The sequence below is a fragment of the Anabrus simplex genome, chromosome X, assembly GCF_040414725.1.
Source record: "Anabrus simplex isolate iqAnaSimp1 chromosome X, ASM4041472v1, whole genome shotgun sequence".
In the NCBI taxonomy this organism is placed as follows: Eukaryota; Metazoa; Arthropoda; class Insecta; order Orthoptera; family Tettigoniidae; genus Anabrus; species Anabrus simplex.
In genome coordinates, this window is record NC_090279.1 from 16,717,051 (window position 1) to 16,744,814 (window position 27,764).

Genomic DNA, 27,764 nt, shown 5'->3' on the forward strand with positions numbered 1-27,764 from the left:
CTTTCATCATGGTGCACATTGCAAGGGATATTAATTCCGGAATGTGCCACTAAAAGGGGAGATCCCACAACACCCTAAAGGGTGCTAAAGGGACCAATCGTGAGACGTTGCCAGACAGGACTTAATCAACTTCCATCATAAAAGGTAGAGAACCTTTTTAAATATTAATTTCCTGTTCAGAAGGACTTCATTCTTGAAATAATATCTTCTATTATTTTGTGTTGTTACAGATTCTTGCCGCTTCTCATCTACTTATTGGTGTTGGTAAATTTTGTGAATGATTGAAATACACTCATGTCCATAAAATCCGGAGCACCTTGAAAGACTAGGAATAGGAAGTTCATATTCACAGGACATATGCATTAGTATGTTCTGAAGAAACGATTAGCATTTGAAACATGCCGATCTTCAGGTTTAAGGTCCACATCGATATCCCTGCGCACAACCACGGACTCGTAAATTGTGCCTGCGGCTCTCGTTGTCACTATAAACCAAAGGTAATGGATCAGCGTGACTTGAGCAGACGTGCCCGATGCCTCGCAGACGTATGCAAGAAAAGTATTGTCAAGTTAGTGAGTTTGAAAAAAGGCGAATTATTGGCATGAGAGAACGTGATACATCTATCTGGTAAACTGCAGCTTGTGTGCGAAGTGTGTCGGCAGTGCAGCGGTTGTGTACAGAACGTTCATAGAAGGCCGTAGATCACAACGAGATGGGTCCGGTCACACCAACCAGAGCAGATCGACACCTCATCCGGATGGCATTGCAGCACAGATTTGCGTCTTCCTCGGCTCTGGCGCAACAGTGGAACAGTGGAACACATCGTTCACTACCAGGAGTGACAATCCGTCCCCGTTGATTACGATATGGGTTACCAGCGCGTCTTCCACTTCTCCGCCTAACTTTGACCAATGTGCATAAACATTCTAGACTGCAATGATGTATGAAACGACGTCACTGGGGACAGGAATGGCAGCAGATAGTGTTTTCGGACGAATCCAGGTCCTTTCTGTTTGAAAATGATGGCCGCATTTTGGGTCGCCGCAGACAGGGGGAGAGGCATCACACTGACTGCTTTCACACAAGACATACAGCGCCAACTAAAGGCGTTATGGTGTGGGGTGCTATTGGGTACAACCACAAATCACAGTTGGTGTGTGTCCAGGTCACTGTTACCAGTTTGACCTACGTGAATGGCATCCTGCGAACTTAGCCACACCCTTTCTGCACAACACCCCAGACGCCTTATTTCAGCAGGTCAATGCGCGACCACATGTCGCTGCATGAACACGTGCTTTCTTGTTGTCACAGAATGTCAGACGGTTGCCCTGGCCCACCTGATCATCGGACTTGGCGCTAATTGAAAATGTGTGAGATATGGTGAAAGGACGGGTGTGGAGCTCTGACCCAATGCCAACCACCAAAGATGAACTGTGGAGCCACGTGAATGCAGCATGGATGGCTATACCCCAGGACCCCATCTGTGCCTTATACGTGTTGATGCCATCACACATGGAATAAGTTATCAATGCCCCTGGAGGACTCAGCGCCTACTAGACAACGGGGCACATGCCGAACCTGGGGTACTGAAATGCTAATCGTTTCTGCAGAAAATACTAATGAACATGTCCTGTGAATATGAACTTCCTACCTCTAGTATTTCAAGGTATTCTGTTGTTTATGAAGATGAGTGTACTTCTAAGAGTTGAAAAGTGTTGATATTGTAATAGTTCTATTATTTGAATTTCATTAACAACGTAGTGCACTAACAATTAAGTGTTAAAAATCACAGACCAATTTGTTTAACTTAGAACCTAAAACACTAACAGGGATGAATACGGTGCATTCCTTCGTGAATTTTTTACATAATATTACACCTCATCTTGCATAATTTCATCAATGAAGTATAAATTGTCACCCAAATGTTACTTATGTACATTAGGAACTAAACTTATGATATAAAGGTAAGTTATGTTAAAAGTAATGAACGTGGATGTAAATGAAGGAGTGTAATTAACAGGCTTTAATAACATACGATGCTCTATTTAAGAAGGCGGTTAGTGCTCAATGGAAATAGCCTAGCCTTCTTAAGTGACAGAATGGAATGATAGCTCATATTTATGAACAGTGAGGAAGTAGCAACCAATATTGCATTATGGAGAGTATAAATAAATAAATCACTCTCTGTGCTCACTCAACAACACCAAGCTTGTCTAATTAAGGAAACGTATCTAATTAATGCAAATATTAAACCATTATTAGGCTATCTTCTATAATGTGGGAAGATAGATTGACAAATCATCTTAATGTGCTAAAGTGATCATTCTTCTAGTTATTCGATCATGATTCTTATAGCGAGAGAGACATAAGTTCTCGAATGTTCAATAAATGATGAAGAACACACGTAATGTAATAATCATGCCTAACTAAAATGATTAACCTCACATGACCTAACTTTTGGAGGGTTGGGGTATTTGAAAAGTAGGGCTTAGCCAAGAATGCAAACTTAACCTAAAATGCATGGATTCGACTCGAGGCCTAACATCACAGGCCATGGACTCAACCCTAGGCTTAACCTTACAAGGTCATTAGCTTTACAGACTCAAGTTTGATGTCCAAGAGTGCTGGCTTAAGCTATCAAGCACGGATTTTCTGCCCGGCTTAACCTTACAAGGGCGTTACAGACTCGAGTTTGACATTCAACCCCAGGCTTAACGTAACTAGACAAGATGAGACATGGTGCATGGGCTTTAGGAGCTGAGCTTCTTAGTGCATGGCGGCCATTCACATTATTTTAATAAGACAAGACAGATGGTGTAAAGCTTAATACATGTGCTTTATTCATGGGGGCCTAACGCGGAAAGGTGACATCAGGTCATGGAGCTGAGTGACTGCAAAAGGCCAAAAGGGCTACAAACTAAAGGGCAAAAGGGAATGAGGTACGGTCTAGGGCTCAGATCTGAATGTGGAACAAGATGATGGTATGGGACTGTGGAGATGGTGAAAGGTTTAACACATGTGCACTATTCATAGGGACATACCTCTATAAAGCTATTTCAAGGTCCTCAAGCTGAGCGGCTGCAGAGTCACAGATGTTGTTGCGTAATGTACTGCTGGTTTTTAGTGTTTGGAACTCTAAATGTTTATTGTAACAATTCGAGCTCAGAAATTTGAATTTTAGAATTATTCTAGAATTCCTTTTTTTTTTTTGCTAGTTGTTTTACGTCACACCGACACAGATAGGTCTTATGGCGACGATGGGACAGGAAAGAGCTAGGAGTGGGAAGGAAGCGGCCGTGGCCTTTATTAAGGTACAGCCCCAGCATTTGCCTGGTGTGAAAATGGGAAACCACGAAAAACCATTTTCTAGAATTCTAGAAATATAATACTGTTGATATCACTTAAGAGATTAAAACTTAAGCGTTCAGAACATCAAAAAAATGTTCACTACATGTGACTGGGACTGCTGAGTATCATGCTAAGTAAATGACTGCACGCTGAAAGTTTCTATTTAATTCTAAACACCTAACATTTGAGCTGCGTCAAATTAAAAAATTCCCCACACCGACTGGAAATCTGACTCAGAATTCTTTCCGTTGGACTGCTGTCTACCATAGTAACTAAATTATTGTGTGTTAAGTACAGAAACACCCAACTTTTGAGCTACAAGAAATGAAAATTTCGCCAACCCGACTAGGATTTGAACCGGGTCTCATTTACTTGGGAAACAAACAACCATGCTAACTAAATGACTGTACATTAACAGCTTATGTGTTTCACTGAAACACCTAGTTTAGCGTTACAAGATTCAAAGGAAAAATCACTAGCAATACTAGGATTTGAACATGGAGCACGCTTGGACCCAAAGCTGAAGTGCTATTCAAATATCTAACTCCAAAAATTCAAACTTCTAATTCTGAGCAAAGAAAACAATCGCTGATTTGGGTTCTCAAACCTGGAGCTAACTTCGACTCAGAACTAAAGGTCTTAAGTTCATAAGAAGAAAAAGTGTTGAAAGACCTCAACCTGACCCGGAGTCGATGACAAGCTTTTCTTTCACTGAAGACTAAGTGTGAACGATTGGCACAAACTATGTTAACTGAATGTGGAAAGAGAATGCAACAAATTTTGTATTAAGTAAGGTCGTGACACATGTACGTCTCAGCAAAAATGAAATTGATTGTAGGAATATTCTGATAAGACTTGGAAATATTTGCTGTGACATGAAATACAAAGTTCATTGTTTTTGCAATTAGCCTAGCATGCACATCTTAGAAAAAGAACATTGGCGGTACGAGCAAGTTGACCAGACTTGGAAGTAACTTAATTGCTAAGACAGGGAACACAAAGTTTATTGTTCGCGTATCGAACTGTGGGCTGCAGATTTGAAACCTGGAGATGTGTAATTTCCTGCTGAAATGTTTACATCACATGGCACCTTACATTAGAGCAGGGAGCAATTAAAAAAATCACCAGGCCAGCTGGTAATCAAATTCAGCACACTTTCCCTTGGACTGTTGACTATCATAATAGCTAAAGGATTCAATACACACAACCATCGAGCTAAAATAAATTAAAAATCACCGACCAAACTAGGAATCGAACCAGTGGCTTCTTTACATTGGCAAGAAACAAGAATGCTAACTAAAGGACTGTACATTAAAAGCTTGTTTGTTTAATTGAAACACATCAAATTCGAGTTCCTTTCACGGGGGGGGGGGGGCAATAATAATATTCTCTTTACGTCTTACTAACTACACTCGAAAGTTTGAAAAGTTTGCAATAATAATTTTGAAGCTCAAAACTGCTTTCATGCTGAATAGTCAACGTTCACGCACAATAAGAAACTTTAACCTCTTGAGCTACTCAGCTCCGCAATGAATTTGCTAAGTGCAGAAATTTCAATCCCCGCTTTAAACAATTTTTCAAGATGCCAATGTGCCAGAATTTAGTCCTGCAAGCTTTCCTTCATGTGCCAGTAAATCTAACGAAACAAGGCGGACGTATTTGAACACTTTCAAATACCACTGGGCTGAGCTAGAATAAAACCTGCCAAGTTGGGGTTAGAAGGCTAGCGCCTTAACCGTTTGAGCTACTCAGCTCGGCTATTCAATTATTAAGTACCATAAAAACCACACACTAATAATGATGATGATAATAATAATAATAATAATAATAATAATAATAATAATAATAATTTGGAGAATCCAACCCACGAACCTTTAAGCAACTCCTGGACAATATCACATCTATAAATTAGCAGTTCACAGTGTTGGGAGTAGATTTTTGCTGCCGAGTCACAATTATTCATTGAATATCCCTCTTCCAACTCTCAAGGTTTTCAAAGACCCTGAGGTGCAAGAATGAGGTGCAGGAATTCACTTTTATGCCAGTATAACTACAGACGTGTGCTGGGATATTCAGCTTCATCAAATACCTCTAGAATGGACCCAAATTACACTCCCCAACATGAAAGTAGAATGTTATCACATCACCATGTAAGCTATCAGATGAAGAGAGACTGAACTGTAAGCCACACATTCAGAAGATTACAATGGACTGTGTTTACAGTAGCAACAGACAGAGCAAGGAAAGATGATGACAATAAGTCGCTTCTTCTCCAAAATTATTTCACAGCTTCTCCGCCAAGGCAGAGTTTTACTATGAGATCACCCAACATTAGTAACATTGTAAAGAATTTTACATGATGCAAATCTTACCTGGAATTTCTTTTGGAGGAAAAATATGTTCACTATGAGATTCAAAGACCTACTGGCCATAACCAAATTAAATCCAGCACCCACAATTGTCCTTCAGTTCAGCAGCTACTAGCACTAAAATTGGATAATGTATGATAGGAGATGATGTAAATCCCACAACGATACCATTACCAAACCTTGGAGAATAAAAACATAACCATACAACCTACAGAAATCCATTTCAATAAACGCCTGAGGTAATCAATACACAATAAACAGTCATTTGATGGGTACTTAGCTCATGAAATGTCCTGATGCCTCGATCTTGAAACGCTGCCTGTCACAACTTCATTGGTAGCTGGACCTAACCAAGGTTCCTTCACTATCAAGTCCACAACTTTAATTCAGCTTTTGCCACTATCAAACATAGCATGCACTGCCATCTCCCTAGTAAATGCTAGAGGCCACGTGTCCACTTGGCGACCATAATCTGGGGGCATGTGCCACCAGAAGCCCTTTCCTTACCCCAATAAACAAAGTTTCTGTCACTAGTTGGATCTATAGATGTATATAAATACTGTTGTTTGTACTTCCTAAGAGTTGGCTGCCTTGCGTAGCACATTATCACATACTCCCAGACAAAGAAACAAAAGAGAGACATACTTTTCCTAGATGCCCATCTAGCAAATGGCGACTGCTGGGGTTAATATTGGGGAAGCACATAGTAAATTATGCCCCTGCCAAACTTATTCAGCTACTAAGGGTTAAATTCTGACCTCTATAAAGTTATTTGCCATGAGACTCACAAGTGATGCATTTGTTGTTCTTTCAAGCCAGGCTGGTTCCTCTTTGATTTTTACTTGCAGGTCTATTTCACACCGCAACTGAAGTAGTTAGAAGGTACTGGGGTTCTTGATTACTTCCAATGATTTTACACTAAAACATAGGCCAGAGAAATATATTACCTTATTGCTGTCATTGCTACTTAGGTTATCTGTCAACAGACTAAACATTATGCTTGAAATTTTACATGACCGTTAATATTATGAACATACCAAAAAGACTCAACATTTTACATGACTGTTAATATTGTGATCATACCTATTGGACCTCAAGTTTTCTATGACTGATACTATGCAGAAGAATCTCCATAACAACACTGATAACCATAACAAGAATTCTACATATGATATCCTAAACGGAAACTTCTCAAAATTTCGAACCCTACTACCATATGTCGCAGCCTACAGTGTAAAGAACAACTCAACATTCACAGCGTCACTATTAAATTGCAAACATAGGTAAATAACACAGCAACACAATAATTAAAATTATGCACTACATATTGTAATTTCTTTCTGAAACTAATATCCGCGATTCTTCACCTGCGTAGCCCTTCAGAAATATTCTTCACTCCAAAAAATTTTGATAGGTAAGGTAAGTTACGTTATATTGCTACAACACACGAGGAACAGATTTGCTGGCACTTGTGACACAAAGGCCAGGAGTTTTCAAAAAGAATGCCAGTAATATGCGTATACAGTTTTAATGCTTAAGTAGAAATAAAATTTAAGAAAATTAAAAATATTAAATGTTAAAAATATGTAGAATGCTGAAACTGAGAATGATTAGTATTAACTTCTTACTGTTCCCAATTGAGATGTTTAATTTTCGCAAAAGTAAATTATAGAACTTGAACCTTACCGACAATAGAGATTGTGGACACAGTGTAAATGATAGAAATCACAATTTCTCAATGAAGAAAATCTATAGCACAATAAATTAACGGAATAGGCTGTGCAAATGGCTAATACGCGTCTTATGTAACACATACCTCACACCTAGAGACAAAACCTGATATTTTAATTCAGTGTAATCACTTAAAACAAACACTTAGAGAACGGATTTGATTTGTATCAGTCAGTAGAACGGGCTGAATTTAGGAAAGGATGAATTACCAGTGACAACTCCAGAGTACACGACACTTCTTGAAAACAGCACTGGGTGCAATGTCCCGTTATATTTGTAACTATCAATACAGTCCTGTTCTAGTGGGCTTTACACGTTGTCAAAGAGAATGAGTTAGAGATGACTCTCAACTTTATTTTTCACTTCTGTACGCAACGGCTGCGCAAAGATCGCCAGGAATTGCACACCAGCGCCTCTAGTGTAAACAGGGCTGAACTAAAATTACCGAGCGGGTGATTTAAATCGTTTAGCGGGCGGAGGGTACCCAGGTTCTCGTCCCCCCTCCACACTCAAATATTATATTAAATATATTTTTTCTTTTTTTATTTCTCTTATATTTTTCTTTCATTTCCTTTCCTTTCTGTCCTTCTTTCTGTTACCTTTTTCTGAAATACTGCATTCTGAACAACAATACACCTGGAGGTTGGCCTGTGCTTTATTATTATCATTAATATTTTTTTGCTAGAGAAAAGAAGCTTACCACTTGTGCTGCTTATTATAATTATTTCAAATATGGAGCTATATTTTATTTTTACTAATTCACAAAGCCTCGAAGGATCAGAGTGACTGGCCTTGCCTGTGTTGCTTTTGTTTGTTTCTGCTGAGGAAAAAGGAAGCTAACTCACAAAGGGAGGAAGGAAGTGACCTGAAGGTGAGTGGGATTGGCAATACATATTTCAGATTAAGACCTATGACAGAAATAGGCACTAACATCCCCTTGTATATCAGTCCTCTTTAACACTACTTAAGCCAACTGTAACAGTCAATAGTATCAAGATATGCCACTTATGCAGGAAATAAAATATAAATACAATGTAAGAAAGAAAACCATACACAGGAACCAAAATGATGAAAGGAAACTCATATGCTAAGGAGGGAGTTTGTAGGATTCAAAGGTAAATTGAAATGAAACATGATCTTTCGATTTATGGAGCTATATTCTACCTACTATCCACAGTGTTACAGGTATAAAATTGTGTAGAAATTTGAACAATAGTTTTAGTGATCATAGTATATCATAATCTCATGACATTATATTCAGCAGTGTTAATCATCAATTAATATTCATCAGCCAGAAAACTATTCAATGCAACACAAATACAAGATCATTCATTTATGAAAGAAAGACTGGAACTGACAAGGTATAACATAATACTTTTCTCTCTTATTGCAGTTTAACGTAGCACTGACATTGCAAAAGTTTTCAGCAGCACCATTTGTATTTTCCCAAGGAACTTACTATATGATACATCTTTCAGTCTGTCAAATGAGGCACCTAGGGCCACACACTGAAAAATATTGAGATTTGTACTTCTTTTGCATCTACTAGAGGATGGCAAATCTCTGGCAGAGTAGTGTTTGAAGAAACCAAGACATGATAGCACATACTCTGTTCCTACATACTGCACCAAAACACAACATATCATTCAATCAGTCATCTGCATTTAGATGATAAACAATGTCAAGCTACAAAATTGTATGCATCCCTTGTATTCATTAACCTACACTATTTACAATAAAAAGTTCTATTTTATGTGACAGTAGGATACAGTATATCAAAATTTTTCTGCTAGATGGAAAAGGATGGAATCATGAATATATTTGGAGGGTTTAAAAGACAAGAGAGAACTTACAGATTATGTGATTGCTCCCTCTTACAACATGCAGGAGGTACAAATAATGCTTCCTTTCAGTCCATCCGCAGGAGAGGAGTTCTAATAAATTTATAGAAATATGTAGCATCAGGATCTACATACAATAATATGGCAGCTGATCCAGCACAAAACATTCCCATGTCAAGTCACAACATATCTCTACCTATTAAGAGCTATGTCCAAGGAAGTGCTTGCTAATTTAGTACAGTATTATGAAAAATATGCTGCTACTTCCACAACATCACTGTGTGCAAGGGACTTTGCTGTGACCTAGACGAAATGCCAGTTGAAGACAGTGGAAACTCACTTCAGACAGTGCCATTTGTACCTACTGTATATCGAAGGCAGAAATCTATGTTGCTGGTTGCAGAGTAGGCTGATCTGTGGTCTGACAGCATGCACTCCAACCGGCCAACCAAGGAGAGGAGGTGTGGCTATGGTACCACCGTGTTTCTACACCTCTGCATTTGGGACACAGAAACGGGCTGTTCCCCTACCACTGGCTGTCCTGAGATTGGTTTTTGTTTTTCGCCTGCAGTAAGGCGAATGATGGGACAGTTCCTAGTATATGTCATGGCCACCAAATATCTTGCCCTCACCACAAATCTCCTTGCTTAAGATGATGATGCTTGTTGATTCAAAGGGCCTAAAATATAGTTCATTGTTTTAAGAGTAAGTACAACCAGGCAACCATCCCCTATACATATTAGTAATCGGAGAGAAGAAATGAAAGGGGGCTGACACTAGGAAAAATGATGGTATCAGCTAAGGAGGACCAGGGCCATGGAGGGAAAATAAGACTCCCTAGGCCTACATACATAATACAATCGGGGGCAGAAAAGAACAGGTCGCGATCGAGGTAGATCAGATAGGATAGATGAAAGTGGGGAGCCTGGCACAAGTAAGCGGAAGCAGTGCCAAAATTCAATTAAAGGCTCCGTGGTCGCCTACCCAAGCTCCCAAGTGCAGAGCCTACATGGGACCCCTTTTAGTCGTCTCTTACAGCAGGCAGAGGATGCAGTGGCTGTTATTCTACTGGCCCTACCCACAGGGGACAACTATGATAAGGCTAGTTGCTTTACGTTGCACCGACACAGATAGGTCTAATGGCGATGATGGGACAGGAAAGGCCTAGGAATGGGAAGGAAGCAGCCGTAGACTTAATTAAGGTACAGCCCCAGCATTTGCCTGGTGTGAAAATGGGAAACCACAGAAAACCATTTTCAGGGCTGCTGATAGTGGGGTTGGAACCTACTATCTCCCGAATACTGGATACTGGCTGCACTTGTGTTTCAAATTATCCGAAATCCATTTCCCTTGGTGTGGTATGTTTTCATGTTCTGGCCTTAGGAGATTAGTAAAACAAGAACAGTAAAGATGCTTACCTCAAATATCTTGTACTTTTTCTTCAAACACGCAAACGAATATAACAGATATACGCATACAAATCAAAGTAAAGCAAAATGTCACAAACGTCAAAAACGTGGTCGTCCCACGTGGTCCAAGTTGTCAAACTAAAATCGACCAATAGCAATCGGGAGATGTTTCTACCAATAGGAGCTGCCATATTCGTCACGTGGGCTTAGGGTGAGTGACGTGATGTACAACAGCGCGCCCACGTGAGTGGAGGGCAAAAGTATTCAGTCTGAGCCTAGCCCTCGGAAGGGTAGGACCTATGCCGCTGGCAAACCCTTGCACGTGGTAGTGGTGGGGGTAAGGTTCGGCAGTTCGGTTCACTGCCGTCTCAATCCTACATATATAGATTGAGACGGCGATGGTTCGGTTATTGATGTTGGGGAGGAAGGGGCGTTATCGTTGAAGGAGGGATTGGATATGGGTGGGGTATAGTAGCCATTACTGAATGAAGACAGCTCATTTGCGAGCTTTAATCTGAAAATGCAACAACCCGACAACATTATCGAGATCATTTTGCAATTGCTCACAATCTTGTAACTTATTTATTACTCTGTACAGAATAACATCATCTGCGAAAAGCCTTATCTCTGATTCCACTTCTTTACACATATCATCGATATATATAAGAAAACATAAAGGTCTAATAACACTGCCTCGAGGAATTCCCACCTTAATTTTTACAGGGCAGGATAAAGCTTCACCTACTCTAATTCTCTGAGTTCTATTTTCTAAAAACAGAGCCACCCATTCAGTCACTGTTTTATCTAGTCCAATTGCACTCATTTTTGCCACTAGTCTCCCATGATCTACCCTATCAAATGCCTTAGGCAGGTCAGTCGCGATACAGACCAATTGACCTCCTGAATCCAGTATATCTGCTATATCTTGCTGGAATCCTACAAGTTGTGCTTCGGTGGTATAAACTTTGCAACAGTATGGCTTCTCTTCTGGTTGTGTCCGCATATGAACAGTTAGGTCAGACTGCCTTTCTTTGTGAATGATTTGCCACAGACATTGCAGCTCTTTGGCGTCAAGCCTGTATTGGCCCGCATATGATCGGTCAGACTGCCTTTCCTTGTGAATGATTTGCCACAGACATTGCAGCTGTAAGGTTTCTCGCCTGTAAGGGTCCGCATATGTTTGCTTAGTTTGCCGCTTTTTATGACTCGCCTGTATGTCTCCGCATATGTTCGGTAAGTTTGCCTCTCTTTATGAATGATTTGCCACAGACATTGCAGTTGTATGGCTTCTCGCCTGTATGGGTCCGCATATGAACGGTTAAACTCCCTTTCTGTATAAATGATTTGCTACAAACATTGCACCTGTACGGCTTCTCGCCTGTATGGGTCCGCATATGTTCGGTTAGTTTACCTCTTTGTATGAATGATTTGCCACAGACATTGCAGCTGTATGGCTTCTCGCCCGTATGGGTCCACATATGATCGGTTAGCTTACCTTTCTGTATGAATGATTTGCCACAGTCATTGCAGCTGTATGGCTTCTCGCCTGTATGGGTCGGCATATGAAGGGTCAGAATACCTTTGCTTGTGAATGATTTGCCACAGATATTGCACCTATAAGACTTCTCGCCTGTATGGGTCCGTATATGAACGGTCAGATTGCCTTTGCTTGTGAATGATTTGCCACAGACGTCGCAACTGTTTAGCTTCTCGCCTGTATGGCTCCGCATATGTTCGGTTAGTTTACATCTCCGTATGAATGATTTGCCACAGACATTGCAGCTGTATGGTTTCTCGCCTGTATGGGTCCGCACATGAACGGTCAGACTACCTTTGCTTGTGAATGATTTGCTACAGACATTGCAGCTGTAAGATTTCTCGCCTGTATGGGTCCGCACATGAACGGTCAGATTGCCTTTGATTGAGAATGATTTGCTACAGACATTGCACCTGTAAGATTTCTCGCCTGTATGGGTTCGCATATGAACGGTCAGATGGCCTTTGATTGTGAATGATTTACCACAGATAATGCAACTGTGAGGCTTCTCCCAAGTATGGGTCCGCATATGTTCGTTTAGTTTACCTCTCTTTATGAATGATTTACCACAGATATTGCACCTGTATGGCCTCTCGCCTGTATGGGTCCACATTTGATCGGACAGCCTGCCTTTGCTTGTGAATGATTTGCCACAGACATTGCACCTGTAAGGCTTCTCGCCTGCACGGGACCGCATATGATCGGTCAGACTGCCTTTCTGTATGAATGACTTGCTAGAGACGTTACAGCAGTATCGGTTCTCGCTCGTGTGAGACCGCCTAACGCCCGGCCTTTTCCTAAAAATTTTATGGGATACTGAGCATTCGTTTTTAATCCCTCCTTTATGCAATCGCGTGTCCCCTGTCAGCATTTTCCTCTTTGTAAAGCATTTATCAGAAAATCCGCACACTTGGAGCGGGTGGATCCTAAGGTATTTCGACAAGCTGCCGGGTCGATCTTCCTTGTGTCTCTTCAGATGTCGCAAGAGGTCCAACTTCCTAGCCAGGACTTCACTGCACACACTACACCTAAAACTAGATGATCCGCCGTCCGGAGGTTGATGATCTTTATAGCTCACCTCGGGTCTCGATCTACAGTGACAAATTAAAACCATGTGACCAATAGTTCAACAGACAAATCCACTACAACTCTCACACAGGGAATTTGCTACTGGACATTTCAATCACTGATATCCAGTGCAGAGAGCTCGTTACTCATAAACATTACATTCCTGAGAGTAAACATCATCTGAGGTTAAATTTCAAAAGCTCTCACTTGTTACGAGAAGATATTGCGTCTTTTCTCAATCACGATATCACGCGCAAGTAACTTGTCACGGTTTAGAAATGTACGAGTTAATTTTGAAGAAAGCATGAGAAGTGGTAAAGCCTAAAAGGGTAAATACTCGTACAAGCTCTTTAATCCAGCACATATAATTCTATCGAAATCCGTAGTCTGTTCTCCTACATAAAGAACGGCATATGCTTTCGAGTTTTGATCTTGTTGAAGCACTCTGCGCTTTGTTGCAGGCAAGTAATAATTCTTGTAATGGACCTTGTTCTTGAGGTTGTTTGAGAGAATGTCTGTGTTGTAGATATTAATAAAGTTGAGAACTTTTGTCGACATTCAGCAAGATCTGTTGAAACATGGCTAATCATTTATGAATGTTATTTGTCACACAAATATACATATTGTGTTTGTAAATTGTTATCATATCACTATACCATTTTATTATGTCACTGTGTCGCTTTTCCGAAATATGTATCTTTGATGTGCAATCAAACATAGCCAACCTACATATAGGACGGTAGGTTTATACAAGGACGTTCATACTTACTACCATGTACTACATCAGTCTACGTCTTAATTCCTGTATTTAACACGGAAGCCACTAATCCTGATGAAATCCTGGAAAAGCTGAAATATAACAAGTATACGACGGCTCTCTCGCTAGCATTGATACTGTCTTTTCTCCTCAAGACACTGCTGTTCAAGACATTACGAAGGCAACACAGAATATGGCATTGGTGGTAGCGTTTTATTACAATGTTCTAATATCCTGATTTTGAAACCAAACGCAACCTATCATGCCCTTGAATATTCTTACACGCATTACTTTAACAATACGGATAGAAGGAGCATGAAAATCAATGCTTGAGCCAAAATTCGAGATGACAAGACGTTGAATTGCACCGTAGTGGATATTGCTGCCATGTATAAGAAGGAATATTAATCTATTTATTTCAAAAGATCACGGGCAACGTGATTATTTTTAGTGGATTCATAACATAGTTGGATAGCATCCAATTCTGAGCCTGTCTCCCCACCACAGAGTAGTTCTACATATTCTACGGAAGAAGGGCAGGAAATGAAAATTTCTTGGTTAAAGGTGAGATCCGCTTACAACTGCCACATGGGAAAATCGATCACGCAGGCTAAAATATATCGTAACATGAACTGGTACTTTCCAATTCATGCTCTATGAACTGAATTCAAATGGCCCAGTCGAATGCATGACTGGCTCACAAGCAAAGTAATGGGAGGCTCGACCTTGCATTGTTACTGCACTCTTTGGAGAAAATAAGTGGACAAATGAAAGGGAGGCATTGATTCCAGATATGACAGACTAAATCTCTTGATCATCAAACAAGATATTGATGTTGACACCACTAGACAACAGGGGGCAGAAAATACGACACTGGATAGTATGTCATGCGTTCTGTGGCATATCACACCAAGCAAACGTGCAAAAGCCTGTAACCCTTCTTTTTTACGTGAATACGTGATTCCTCTGACAAGTAATTTATCAGGTTCACAATTAGTTTTCAGTAAAATAATGTTTCATTTTGCATTGATAAATATTCTACACGAACCAGCTATATTGCTGTAACACGTGGCGCGTCCCAGGTGACGGATACGGGTTCCCCGCTGGCCTGCCGATGAATATGAGCAAAATATAAAAGCTATCGCGTACCAAACATGTACAAAGTCTTTAATGGCAACTTCGGCGGAGATGGAGACGTTCACTAGGGACCAGATGGCGGAAGAGGTACACTAAATTTCTGGAAGTTAATGCAGAAAAGAGGGTAGCGTTTCTTCTCTAGAGGAGTGGCTGCAAAAGGCATCTGTTCTCCATGTCCGCAGCTGCGTTACTAAATTCCGTCATGAGCCCTTAAATGCTTCAAGACAAGCCGGCCGTAAAATAATACCGCTACATCATTACAGAAATATGTCTCATGGTAACGGAGCCAAGGTTAGTGCAGCCCCTAGAAGGGACGCACATTGGCAGTGCCCAGTCAGCATGAAAAGTATGCTAGGGTTGCCGTCGTACGGGCTGTGACGGCTAGCCATGCTAGTAACCCCATTTTGTATCCCATCATTGAATTATGCCTGGATGAAGTAGCGAATAAGCCACTGCACTTGAGAGAAGGCTTGTAGGCATCTGAGAGGTGCGGAAAAAAAGATGGAATAGAAAAAAGTCATGTGAAACGATATGTGGTTACTAACTGGTGTACAACAGAAACCGAAGAACAGCTCATGGTGTTGACATTGTCATATCAGCTAAATTTGACGGTTCAGTCTCCGAGGTGCAAAAGTTTGACAATCGCTTGATGTAACTCGTCCGCATTGGGGAGAGAAGGAAATTCCAATGTTTCAGCGCAACGCTCCACAAACTGACGTGCGCATGGAAACCAAAGATGCGTTCTGGGCACCGCCTGACAAGAAGACCGCTGACTATCTTATCGCTGCCGCTGATCTGAATGGATGTGTCGGACCGAGGAAAGCAGAACAAACAGTCCATGGCGTTCATGGATATGGAGAAAAGAACGACGATGCCCAACAAATTCGCGATTATGTAGAAACTGATCATCGCAAACACGCGGTTCAAAAAGAGTGATATTAATCTACTTTGTACTACAGTGGCCCCCATCCAATTGGCATTGCCTACATCCTTGTGAGAGGGTGAAATCTCGAAGATGTTCTAGAGATAACAGTTGCCCCTTATTAAATCCTTGCGATGCAACAACGACCAGTCTTCTAAGCTGTGGATAAAGTCACCAAGAGCCCAATACTTCACAGGAAATAGACAAATTGGGATCAAATGATTGCCCCTGAAGAAGGAGACTAACGTCGTTGCAAAAGTTACAGAGTCACAAATCACCGTAGTTAAACTGAGGCGGACTAAACTGAAAGACGCCTTTCGCTCTATTCCTGGAACAATTAAGTCAGGGCGACGACAACGAAGGATTAAACATGACATATGGCCAAGGAATGAAGATGTTAAATATGCAGTACGGTTGAAGAAGCAGCTGTACCACGAGTTTCTTGCTCGTTGGAATGCCTATAAGGCAGCCACTCGTAAAATGAAGGAGGTATTTGCGTAACAAAATCAAACCGGTAGGCAGGTCTATATGTGAAACATGACATGCGCGAATTCGAGCGGAATTTTTAACGGCAAGTCCAATCGAGCCATCGCAAAACGTCAGAAGTCAAACGTTTTTACTGCATCAATGAGGAAACAGACGACTTGCTACTGGACAGGCGGGAAGCGCGAGTACACTGGTGGAACTATTTTGACAACATCTCAATCATGGAATTTCCGTATCTACCAATCCTAATAACCTCCGCTGTTGAAGGTCCAACGTAGGAAAATTACGTCACTGAAGTCCAGACTATGCTGAAGGAAATGAAACCAGGGAAAGCCATCTGTCCCATTATCTTCCAGCAGAGTTTTGTTTCTCTCAATGGGGGGATGCAGCAGTGTGGCTAAAGCAAGCTTTTCAACCATATCATCAAAGAAGGTCAAAAACAAACAGACTAGCGATGAAGTATCAATTCAGAAATAAGGGAAGCCCTGCCGATTTTTCTAATCACGGCCCGAACATACTTCTGAGCCTCACAATGAGAGACTTAGAACAAATCTTCGACAAAAGGATTAGCGATTTAGACAAACAAACAACAAGCCAAGCTGGATTTGTGTAAAATTGTGGCGCAATAGGAGAAACCCATGCTGCCGGACTGTTACTTGAGAAACACTGTGAAAAGAATAAGAGGCTTCATCACAAATTTCTGGACCCTTAGAAGCCCTTCCATCGGGTACTTCATGACCTAATCAGTCAGCCCTACAAGTACATGGCATTCTAGAGCACCTTGCTGAGAGGGTATAATTGCTCTACAAAGAACAAATGAGTTGTGTTCAAGCTAACGCAGGAGCGTCTGATGACTTCCGCATAACTGTAGGAGTCCGTCAAGGCCCCGGCTTATCAACACTGCAGCTCATTCTTGTGATGGACATAATTACCACAAACCAACGCAGTCCAATACCATGGACACTTCTCTAAGCAAATGATATCATTTGGCTAAAGAGAATAAGCTAGACCTGCAGCGTCAAACAGAAGACTGGAACAATCGACTAGCGCAATAAGCCCCGCGCCTCAACAAGAACAAGATAGAATACATTGCATTACATCGTCGAGAAGTTGGAACCATGCATGTTGACGTTGAAGATATAGCACGAGTAGAGATATTTAAGAATATTGGCTCCACAATCTATGATTATGGCCGACTTACTGATGAAGTCAACTTAAGGATATACAAAGCCTGACTGAAGTGGAGAATGACAACAGGCGCCCTTTCGAACTTTGGACGAAGGGCCATCTCTAAACTAAGTTCTACCGAACTGATATCTGTCCTATCAATATCCATCCTGTCGTTTTCTACGCCAACGAATGCTGACCAGCTCTAGAGGTAGAACGCCAACTAAGCATCATGGATACGAAGTTGCTTAGGTGGAAGGCTGGCATAATTAGACTAGATCACATTTCAAATGATGTTATTAAAAAACGTTTTGGCATTGCACCGATCCAGAAGAAAATTGGGGAAAGGCGAGTGGGCTGGTTTGGGCATGTGTTGCGTGTAGAGGACGATATATTGAGAAAGTCACACTATTACACAGAAAGTCGGTGAAAAGAGGCGCTAGGGACGAACCAGACAGCACAGACTGATAAAGTGCACAACGGCCTGAAAGTTGGAAGACTACATGCAGACATGGCCCGAGACCGATCTAACTGGAGTCAATGAACCACAACACCGGACCCTGCCACCAGATGCAGACTGATGAATATTGTTACAAAAATGAAATGCAATGGATATTTTACACATCCTAACATTCAAATTAGTTCATTGTATGTTCAAATTTTCTCCCCTAATGCCTATGTCCGATATCTATAAAAACTATTTTTCAAAAAATAGTGTTTGAATGTCTGAACGCTTCTGGATTACCTGTTTAAGTGACTCCTATAAATGCATTGTGAAGAAAAAATTATAACTCAAAAAAATAAAAAAATGGGTATATCTGTGTTAAATGGGAAGGGCAGTCAGAATATCCGGTGAAATTCTATGAGTACATACAAGAGGGGAGTCCGTCAGTGCATTCTAGCCTGAATAGAATTTTCCAATTCATATGTCTGCTTACATACGTCATAGACAGCAGACGATCATATTAATCAGTTTGTTATTTTCACTCCGATCACGCCTATAAATATGAAGACCATGGAGGAGTGGCACAAAGTGGTCAGCTCAGGGCCATGTGACACTCAACGCTCTAAGGCTGGAAGGAAGCCACATAACTAAGTGGTTACTTCAGGACCATGTGTCTCTACACAAACGGAAGTAAGCCTTATCACTAATTATTTAGCTCAGGGCGATGTGTCTCTCCACAAATGGAAGGTAATCTCATCACTAATTGGTAACCTCAGAAATACGTGTATTTCCACAAGTCAGCAATTAGGAAATTTTATGAATCTTAAAATCTTTTCTTATGTAATTCAATACCCAACTGGCAAGGCAAATAGTTTAGACATTTTAAAGGAAGTCATTTAAGTTGCGGCATGATATTTGCTGAAATGAGAGTGAGGAAACAATAGCGCCTGAGGTGAGATATAAAACAAAGTGGGAAGTAGCAGATAAGATCCGGTCGGCTGAATCCTTCAGAAGCATCTAAAATCTATGATGTAAAATGGACTAAGCTACGTAGACAATGGATTGTCCTCTGACATATACGCCAAGAAAAAAGAAGACACATAAAATGCATGTCGCTTTGCAGGTCTCTGCACAAAATATGTTTAGAAAGTAGGAAGCTAATTTAGACTCCATCAAAAATAGAAATATGATTTTGTGTGTGAAAAGGATTCATAAGCAACATTTTGACTGGTGGTCATAATACAAGATTGTTCTCTAACGTAGCCTATTGTGTCCTGTTACACATGAATTACAAAGAAACAGAGAGTGTGAGCTGGTACTTGGTAGTTCTGAGGACCGACATGAATATTTCTTGCCACTAGTTGTGAAAGTACAGTAGGAACAAGTCAGTGCATCACATAAGAGCCGAGAAGACTCTAACCACTCACAAAATCAAATAAACCATTCAGAATTCATAGTTTCCATCACAAATCTGGTTTGAAGTCAAACCTTAGGCTATGACTAGCCATCGCATGACCTGCTGATACAAGGGCTTGGTTAAGAGCACCAATCCGAGACTATACAATCATTTCACACAGATTATCAAAGCTCACTTCACACAGTAACCAACAAAGGTGTGACAGCAAAAAATTAATTTGCAATGTCACAACTACAGTTCAAAAACACTACTGCATTAAATGTTTTAAAACAGGACATACACTTGTGGTACTTTGTAAGGTCAGTGACAATAATTACAATTTTGAAATAATATTATATCACTACGTTATTTTCCTATTATTATTATTATTATTATTATTATTATTATTATTATTATTATTATTATTAGCATAGGGCAACAAGTATATATACAAATATATAGTATTTACAAATATACACAGACAAGAAACATGTTTTATAGCAGAATGTCCAGTTGAGTGATCCACTGTATAGCTTCCTCTGTTGGTTCCAAAAAGTCACTCGGGCTACCTGTGTAGGAATGTCGTGTATATTCACTTACAATATGGGGATCATCTGTCGAGATGCACCACAGTCGCACTCTGGTGATGAGATATATTTCCACTTATAAAGGGCATCCCTGCATCGTCCATGATTTGTTCTCTCCCAATTCAGAGTGGTCCAAATCTTACGTGGAAGATGACGTTCACCAGAAAAGATGTTGTGTAAGGAACTGTCTGTGGCAACTTTCCAGCGACTTCTCTATTCTTCTAAAGGGTGAAAATTCCCATCAGCCAATGCGACAGCATCATGCAAAGATGGATGTCGTGTCTCCAACCTCGTTACCTTGAGAACAGGAATATCATCCAAAACAGGCAGTTGCGGGTTCATTTCTATCTTCTTGAACTCTCGGATGGGAGCATTTTATCTTTCAAAAACAGGTGGCATTTTACCTGACAGAATTGGGAGCCAATAAAGGGATGTGGACTGGATAGTACCAGATATTAACCGCAAGCTAACATTCAGTTGAGTATCAATTAGTCTTCTATATGGTCTATCCAGCCAAACTGGTGCACAGTACTCACCACACGAGAATACCAGTCCCAAAGCAGATCATAAAGTCTTTGCTGATGAACCCCAACTTGAGCCATACAATGTCTGAAGGATAATATTACATGTTTTGAGCTTTTTTGACAGGTTCATAAGATGTTGTTTGTAAGATAGTGCACCCTTGAAAATTGGTTATTGGTTTGTATGGAAAGAATATTTTATTACTGGGGTGGAACAATGCATAAAATTATCATCCAGGAAGGAGATTTCAACTCTGACTGTCTCTGCTAGCACGCAGCGGAACAGGTTTTTTCCCCCGCCGTGTAAGCGAGTCTGGGTTTTTTTTGTACCTTGTTGAAGACACCAGATGAGTAGCACGTGGACACGAACTCTACGAGACCAAAAGCGATCAATACTTTGAGATTTTGACGTCATGATATTTAACCAATTGGATCGCAACGTTAGCCCGATCGCTAAATCTCAGCCAATAAAATTCAACTAACAAACACACCTACCTCTTGAAGAAATAAATACCCATGTATCTGGGGGAATCGCTCTCTTTTGCTCTTTTGCTTTTTTCTGTCTTCAGTTGTCTACGTGAATAATTGCTTCGTACAAGTACAAGTCATCGTGTTGTAAGAGCACATGTGTAATTGGAGACGGCATATACGACGTTGAAGATTACAAGCATTCATTTGATGAAAGATGATATTTTTTCTGCTTCTGAGGAAATTTTGAGATACGGAAATATTGGAAACGCAGCAGTTCAGATTTCCTTAATTTTATAAATCTGAGGAAATTTTAAAGTACGTAAAACTGTGCCAGCTTGGAGAATCGAGTGTGTGTTGGGAACTATTACTAAAACAAGCTTTTTAGTTTCAGCTTTCACCAGAAGACGGAAGATTACTAGCAGTCCTGAACTATTTCGGAAGAATGGAACTTCAACATTACGACGGAGTTTGTAACTGTCCTAAGTCCTCATCTGCTGCAGCCATGTGTAACTAAAATGTGCGGCATAATTCAGCCCAGGGGAGAATAATATCGGAGATGGAGTTTGGTTAAATATTCACTTATCATCAACCGAGTCCAGAAGCCAAGTGTACTACAGATAAGATTTTAAATTATACTTTTCTCTATTTTCTGTTGCAATAATTATGTAGACGTAGTCCTTGCTTGAATATTTGAGATCATTTCTAATAGTCTTTGTAGTTAGGAATTTCACTCTTCTTTCACTGGTGTTGGTAGATTTGATGTGTGTGAGAGTGTATTTGGGACCTATAATTTGTTCTATTTGAATGAGTGCTTCGTGACATGTTCTCACTGTCCCATGATAAGTCGAGGAAAGGGTTAAAAATATTTGACCCACGCGATAACGTTTATTAATTTATAAATTAATGATGGAATAATTTTTGAATTATTTGGGACAGAATATCGACGTGTTCTGTGAACTTAGGATTTTTCCTTGATGTTTTGTGGTTTACCATAGATTCGAGATAGGATAGAGTCATCTATGATTTCATCAAACCATAGCCTACGATGACGCGACCGCGCGCGCATAATAATAATAATAATAATAATAATAATAATAATAATAATAATAATAATAATTGATATTATTACGGTCTAATAGAATGTTTAAAGGTCATGAGTGTAATTATTACTGTGCTTATAAGTGATTAATGTGTGCTATATTGAAGTAGATGTAGGCCTGGAATATTGGTCGTGGCTTGAATGTCCACAAATTTTGCATTTGCTGTTATTGGTATTTTTGAGACTTGTAAATGGATCTTAAGATAGGATTTTATTTGTGTGTCCATTACATGAGTCAGTTAAGGAAGAGAGTGTGTCTTTGAACATAATTTCTTCTTATGCAGCACATATTGATCGATAATTTCAGATAATAGGAGATTAAAAACAACGTAGTCGTGACTCATAGACCGTATGCGCGAATGCTTATTTATCTATGACTGTAGGCAATTCTACGGAATTTTAGTGATGAATTCTACTATAAAATTATCCTGGAACATCGTTGTGGAATCTATTTCATTGGAAAAGTGATAATCCCGCTACAATCACACACCAAACGATCGTAATGGTAGCCCTTGTCTGATATCGTCATCAGGAGAAACTCTCATATTTCAAATAAAATTTAAAATTAAAAATCAAGAGATAGGTTTCGATAAATCTATTTGATAATATTACCGCGGACCAAAGCTTGAATGTGAGATGGATATTTTGTAAATGTGAATTTCATGGTGATATTTCGTCATGATGTGCGTACACTGCGTGCGTAAAGTTTCGAATTTCTTGTTGTTTTGTGGCGAGCATATTTGGCTCAATTATAAATATTTAAGCAATTTTACGACGGAATAAGATAGATTAGGATCTTTGCTTCGAGGGAAAATACTTAAGCAAGGATCGCGTCAATGAACTAAGCTCACAAAATGTAAAATGTTTACAATGCGAGAATTTAAGTCATTATTGTGAGTTGTGCACAACACTAGGTCAATTGACACAAGAGTAAAAATCGAATGAGTTGAATATTGGACTTCAAAATAATTTAAGTAAATAATTTGTAGCATAAGTAATTAATTAGAATAATATTTGATTAATAGAAATGATTTTTTTATTTTCCATGTGAGGTAAAAAATTGACTCACGGCTAAACAAATCGCAGAGTATTGTTAATTTAAATAATAATTTGAAAATCAGATTTTTGATATTTCGAGATAGGATTTTCTTAAATAATAAGTTAATTTACTTCCTAATACGATTTATTAAGACTCAGTTTCGTATCTTTGCAGAATGCAATTTAATGAAGGACTGTGGGTGAATTCCAGCAGGGAAGAGCTAAATATTTTTATTCAAGATTTTGAAAATATTAATGGAATTTGGAAAGTGCTAATATTTTATTTAATAAATGTTAAAACCCATTTTTTTAAGTGTTTTCATTTGTCGTCAGTCCTTAGGTTGTCCCTATCCTCAATAATTTAGCGTTGCCTGTAAGCGAACGTTCCGCCTCTGGGACTTTTGCTTACCGGCTGAGCTGCCCGGCAAAACGGGGGCAATAGTGTGCGATCAAGTGTAATCCACAAATATTTGGGATAGCTGCTATGCCGAAGTTCTTGGTGACAAAAACGTATGTGAAGTTTAATGCCAGCTTGGCGATTATTCAGGTGAAAACATGACACTTCTGTTTTGTTAGATTTAGGACACAGTTGCCATTTCTTGAAGTGAAATCAGGTCTCTTTGTAGCACTTCTTCTGTCACACTAAGGTATCGATTTTGAGTGGCTAGTGTTATGATATCAGCATAACAAAATGTTTGCGATGATGTTTCTGGGAGATCGGAGATATACAAATTGAACAGTAGGGGAGACAGTACCGATCCTTGAGGTAATCCATTTATAAGCTTCCTTTCTCTACTCATACTATTTCCCATACACACTCGAAACCTTCTGTCATTGAGCATATTGCTTATAACCTGCACGATGGTCCTACGGGGTGCAATTCGGAGAAGCTTGTAAATTAATCCTTCTCTCCAGACTGCGTATAACCACAACATCTATATTATTATTCAGGATAACTTTGGATAGGTAGTCACATTTTGCTCTGCTGATGCTTTCTACGTTAAGCTCGAAAACATGGATGAAAGGTCCGATGTTTCTTGTCTGGTTGCTCTGAGAAGAGCCATTTCCATGAAATACTTCTGCCATTGCTGGAGGATCTTTAAAAAGATAGGTCCAGCAGCTACAGTTATTGCTTTCTTAGCACCACCCGGGGGTCACGTGTAGGGCACTCTGAGGGTAAACCTACAGACGTGAAGCAATAATGTACCGCCTATTTATCTACTTTTATGAGATAATAAATTCACTTACTTGAAGAATTCTGAATTTTTTTGGGCAACCTGCACAAATTTAAAACTCCACTTGTACCTTTCCATTTTATTAGTTAATACTAATTGTGTAAGTATGTTCGCAATCAACACACTAGAAGCACCTGACTGACAATGAACACTAAAATGAATCAGAAAGTGTGACCACATCACTGGAATGAACATAAATTCAATAGCACAAATTTTTTAAGCTTACAACAATGCACAAGTTTTATTTGAAAACTATGATACCGAAGATGTAGCATAACTGACCTCAAAGTTTCATTTCTACAACACATTATCTGCTTTGGCGTCCACAAATGGAGGAATCTGACTTAACACACAAGAGAACAGAAATGATCAGAAAAAAGGAATCTAACCAAATAATTTCAAAATGACATTCTTTGAGTCATCACATTATTGAATTCAGCCATCATTATATTGATTAATGAAACTGATTATGTTAGTTTTAAATATTTATTGTTTACTATGTACATAAAACTTAACAATTTCGAATTTGTAGATTTAATTTTTAATCTACAAATATCGCTTTTTCAGTGTGTCACGGTTGGCATGAACATATAAAAATATTACTCAGAATATCTGGAAGCAATAGCTTCAGATAGCATTTCAGATGATACGAATGTGATGAACAAATGATGCAGAGAAAGTGAAAGAAAGAACACTTTTTCATGGTTGCTTAAAGGTATTGTAAACAAATACACTTCAAAAATATCTAGCTTTACCAGAGATTCTTTTTGTAGATATAAATTGAATAAAACTACGAGTACATGATGGAACATTAAAAATGACCTTAAAGTTCCTGAATATTTTAGATAATTTTAACCAATAGAATTTGACATATTAGTGTTTAAATGTAACCTTGTAGAGAAAGGATTGAACTGATGAAAATGGCCACTTTTGCAGATAAACCAACCACAACTGAACACAACTGTGAATAGGTACAACATATTCCATATTGTATAGGACTTGTAGTATACGTACTTTGTTTCTTCTTTGATGTATGGCAACAGCTGATCATCAGTTTGTTCCTCTATGAGTATTTCCTCCTTAGTATCTTCGGAAGGCTGTCAGTAAGAAATAAGAAAAGTAGAATAAAGAAGTAAGGAAATAAAAATATATAGGCCTAAAATAGAAACAGCTGAGAAAATAAATTTCATAGTGGCACAAGAAGACTATAATTAATTTATCTCCCATTTAAAAAATATATAATGGAAAGGAACATTAGTAGATTATCTAGAAGAATTCTGGACCAGAGTTTCGAGACAAGAATTCTGGACCAGCGGCAGCCACTGCGCATGCCCCCGTGCGCTTCACTCCCTGAAGGGGCCTCTCACTTGCCAAGGCACGTGCCGGGGGCGCTCTCGCTGTCAAGGCTACACACAAGTGTGGAATGTCGCTCCTTGCAGTGGCTTACTACTGCTATGCTTAGGGTGGGTGGGTGTGATAGGTGACATCACTTGTTTTGGTGCGTAATTGAGTATCTTTTTACTGAAAGGTATTGTAAGAGCAAAACAAGTTCACTATTAACCTTACTCTTCTAGTAGAGATAAAAAAAAAAAACTCTATTGAGTGTAATTAATTATTGTAATTATCAAAAAAAATATATATATATATTCTACCCTACTTGCCTATGTGATTACCTCTTGAATTGTTTATGTTGGTGACAGGAAAGACATTTTGACAAAAATCATCATGTTAAATATGGTAATAAATTTTTTTTTTTTTTTTTTGCAGAGGTCTTTTTACTTGTTAGGGTGCATGTAGGAAATGTTAACTACACTTACCCAGAGGTCATTATGTAATAGGTAAATATTTCTTGAAAAGGCAAGGTGCTGTGAGTAGATTTGCTCCTAAAAGTTACGTGCTGGAGTTCCTCTCACTGCTCAAGGTGAGACAGCTACATGTTAAATAATTGCAGCAACTGGATTTGCTTCACAAGGTTACTTGCGGACGAAAGGTGAACAGGATATGAGATTTTTTTTTGTAAAAAAGAATCGCTCCCCTTCTCCTGCTCAGCGGAGTGAAGGTTAGGTACTAACAACTCTAACCAACTGGTGATGAGTGAAAGCGCAACACAAAAGTGCTTAGTTTAATTAAATAATAAAAATATTTTTCTTGACTACTTACCTTGAATTATTTTTCGACAGGATGCACATCTAGCTGTATTTCTTGTCGATAGATACACGCATTGTTTACTAACCTTACATCAATAAATGTCATCAATGAAATATCATTGTACTAGGTAAAAAACAAATTTAAAAAAAAAAACTCAGATAAAGTCTGAAATCAGAGGTTGATTAAGACATTCCGTTGTTACGAACGCGATAGTATGAATTTTTACATACGGAATAAAACAAAAACATCTCGCCATTTTTGTTGGATACGTCGACAACTGTTTGTACTCATCGAGGTCAAACAGCCCATACATGAGAGTGTCATGTCTGTGATTTCTTATTATCTTTGACCAAGTTGGCTAACACAAAAAAAAAATGCATTATGATCTCTGAACGAATAAATTAGTTAGGCTAACACATGATGTGCTATCTCATCAAAAATTATATCGAATATATATGTTTAGCACGGAAGATGAAATAATAAATCGTCTAATGAGGGGCTCGTGAATTCACCGCAAAGAACAACAGCAAAGAACTTCAGTGAACAAAGACAACAAACACGACAGTGTTTTAACAAAAGAACGTGCTGCCACGTAGCCGAAATATTGGTTGAAAAACTGTAAAGCATGGTTTCTTTTAAAATAAAATATTACGGAATATTTCTTAATCAACCTCTGAATTGAGACAGTGTGTGAGTGAAAGCTATAATTTGTCACACCTACACAGGTTGGTGATTTGAGGATAGAAAAAATAAAATCTGGTAAAGGATTCAAGGTTATAGCATTTGGTTGGTGTAAAAAAAAATACGTGTATGCATATATAGGTTAGGATGAATTATTCAAGCAACTCGAATAATAAGTGGAACATCACACTGTTTTATTTACCTGTTAGTTCAAAATACATGATTAAATTCTTTCTTGCATCCCTCACAGTCTTTAATCATTGGATTCGCTCCGTCAAAACCATCAACCTCGTCTTGTCCTCTGTAGCAATAATGTCTAACACATGGGCTGCAGACTGCTATTTCCAGTTTTGCTTTTACATAGTAGGGTA

The 27,764-nt window shown here is 39.2% G+C and overlaps 1 protein-coding gene across 1 annotated transcript; it reads right to left on the bottom strand.

The window, feature by feature from the left end:
• Positions 1 to 11,709: 11,709 nt before the first annotated feature.
• On the bottom strand, positions 11,710 to 12,428 carry LOC137503231 (zinc finger protein ZFP2-like). Its single transcript, XM_068230771.1, has 2 exons — positions 11,909 to 12,428; positions 11,710 to 11,858 (listed from the first exon to the last, which is right to left on the bottom strand). Exons 1-2 carry the CDS (start codon positions 12,426 to 12,428, stop codon positions 11,710 to 11,712), a joined length of 669 nt encoding a protein of 222 aa, XP_068086872.1.
• Positions 12,429 to 27,764: the final 15,336 nt, after the last annotated feature.

Excerpts from the sequence above, each read along its gene's own strand:
- LOC137503231 (XM_068230771.1), bottom strand. The coding sequence starts at position 12,428 with ATGCGGAGCCATACAGGCGAGAAGCTAAACAGTTGCGACGTCTGTGGC. Across the intron at positions 11,859-11,908 it reads ACATATGCGGAGACATACAG|GCGAGAAACCTTACAGCTGC; the intron begins GCGAGTCATAAA and ends GGACCCTTACAG.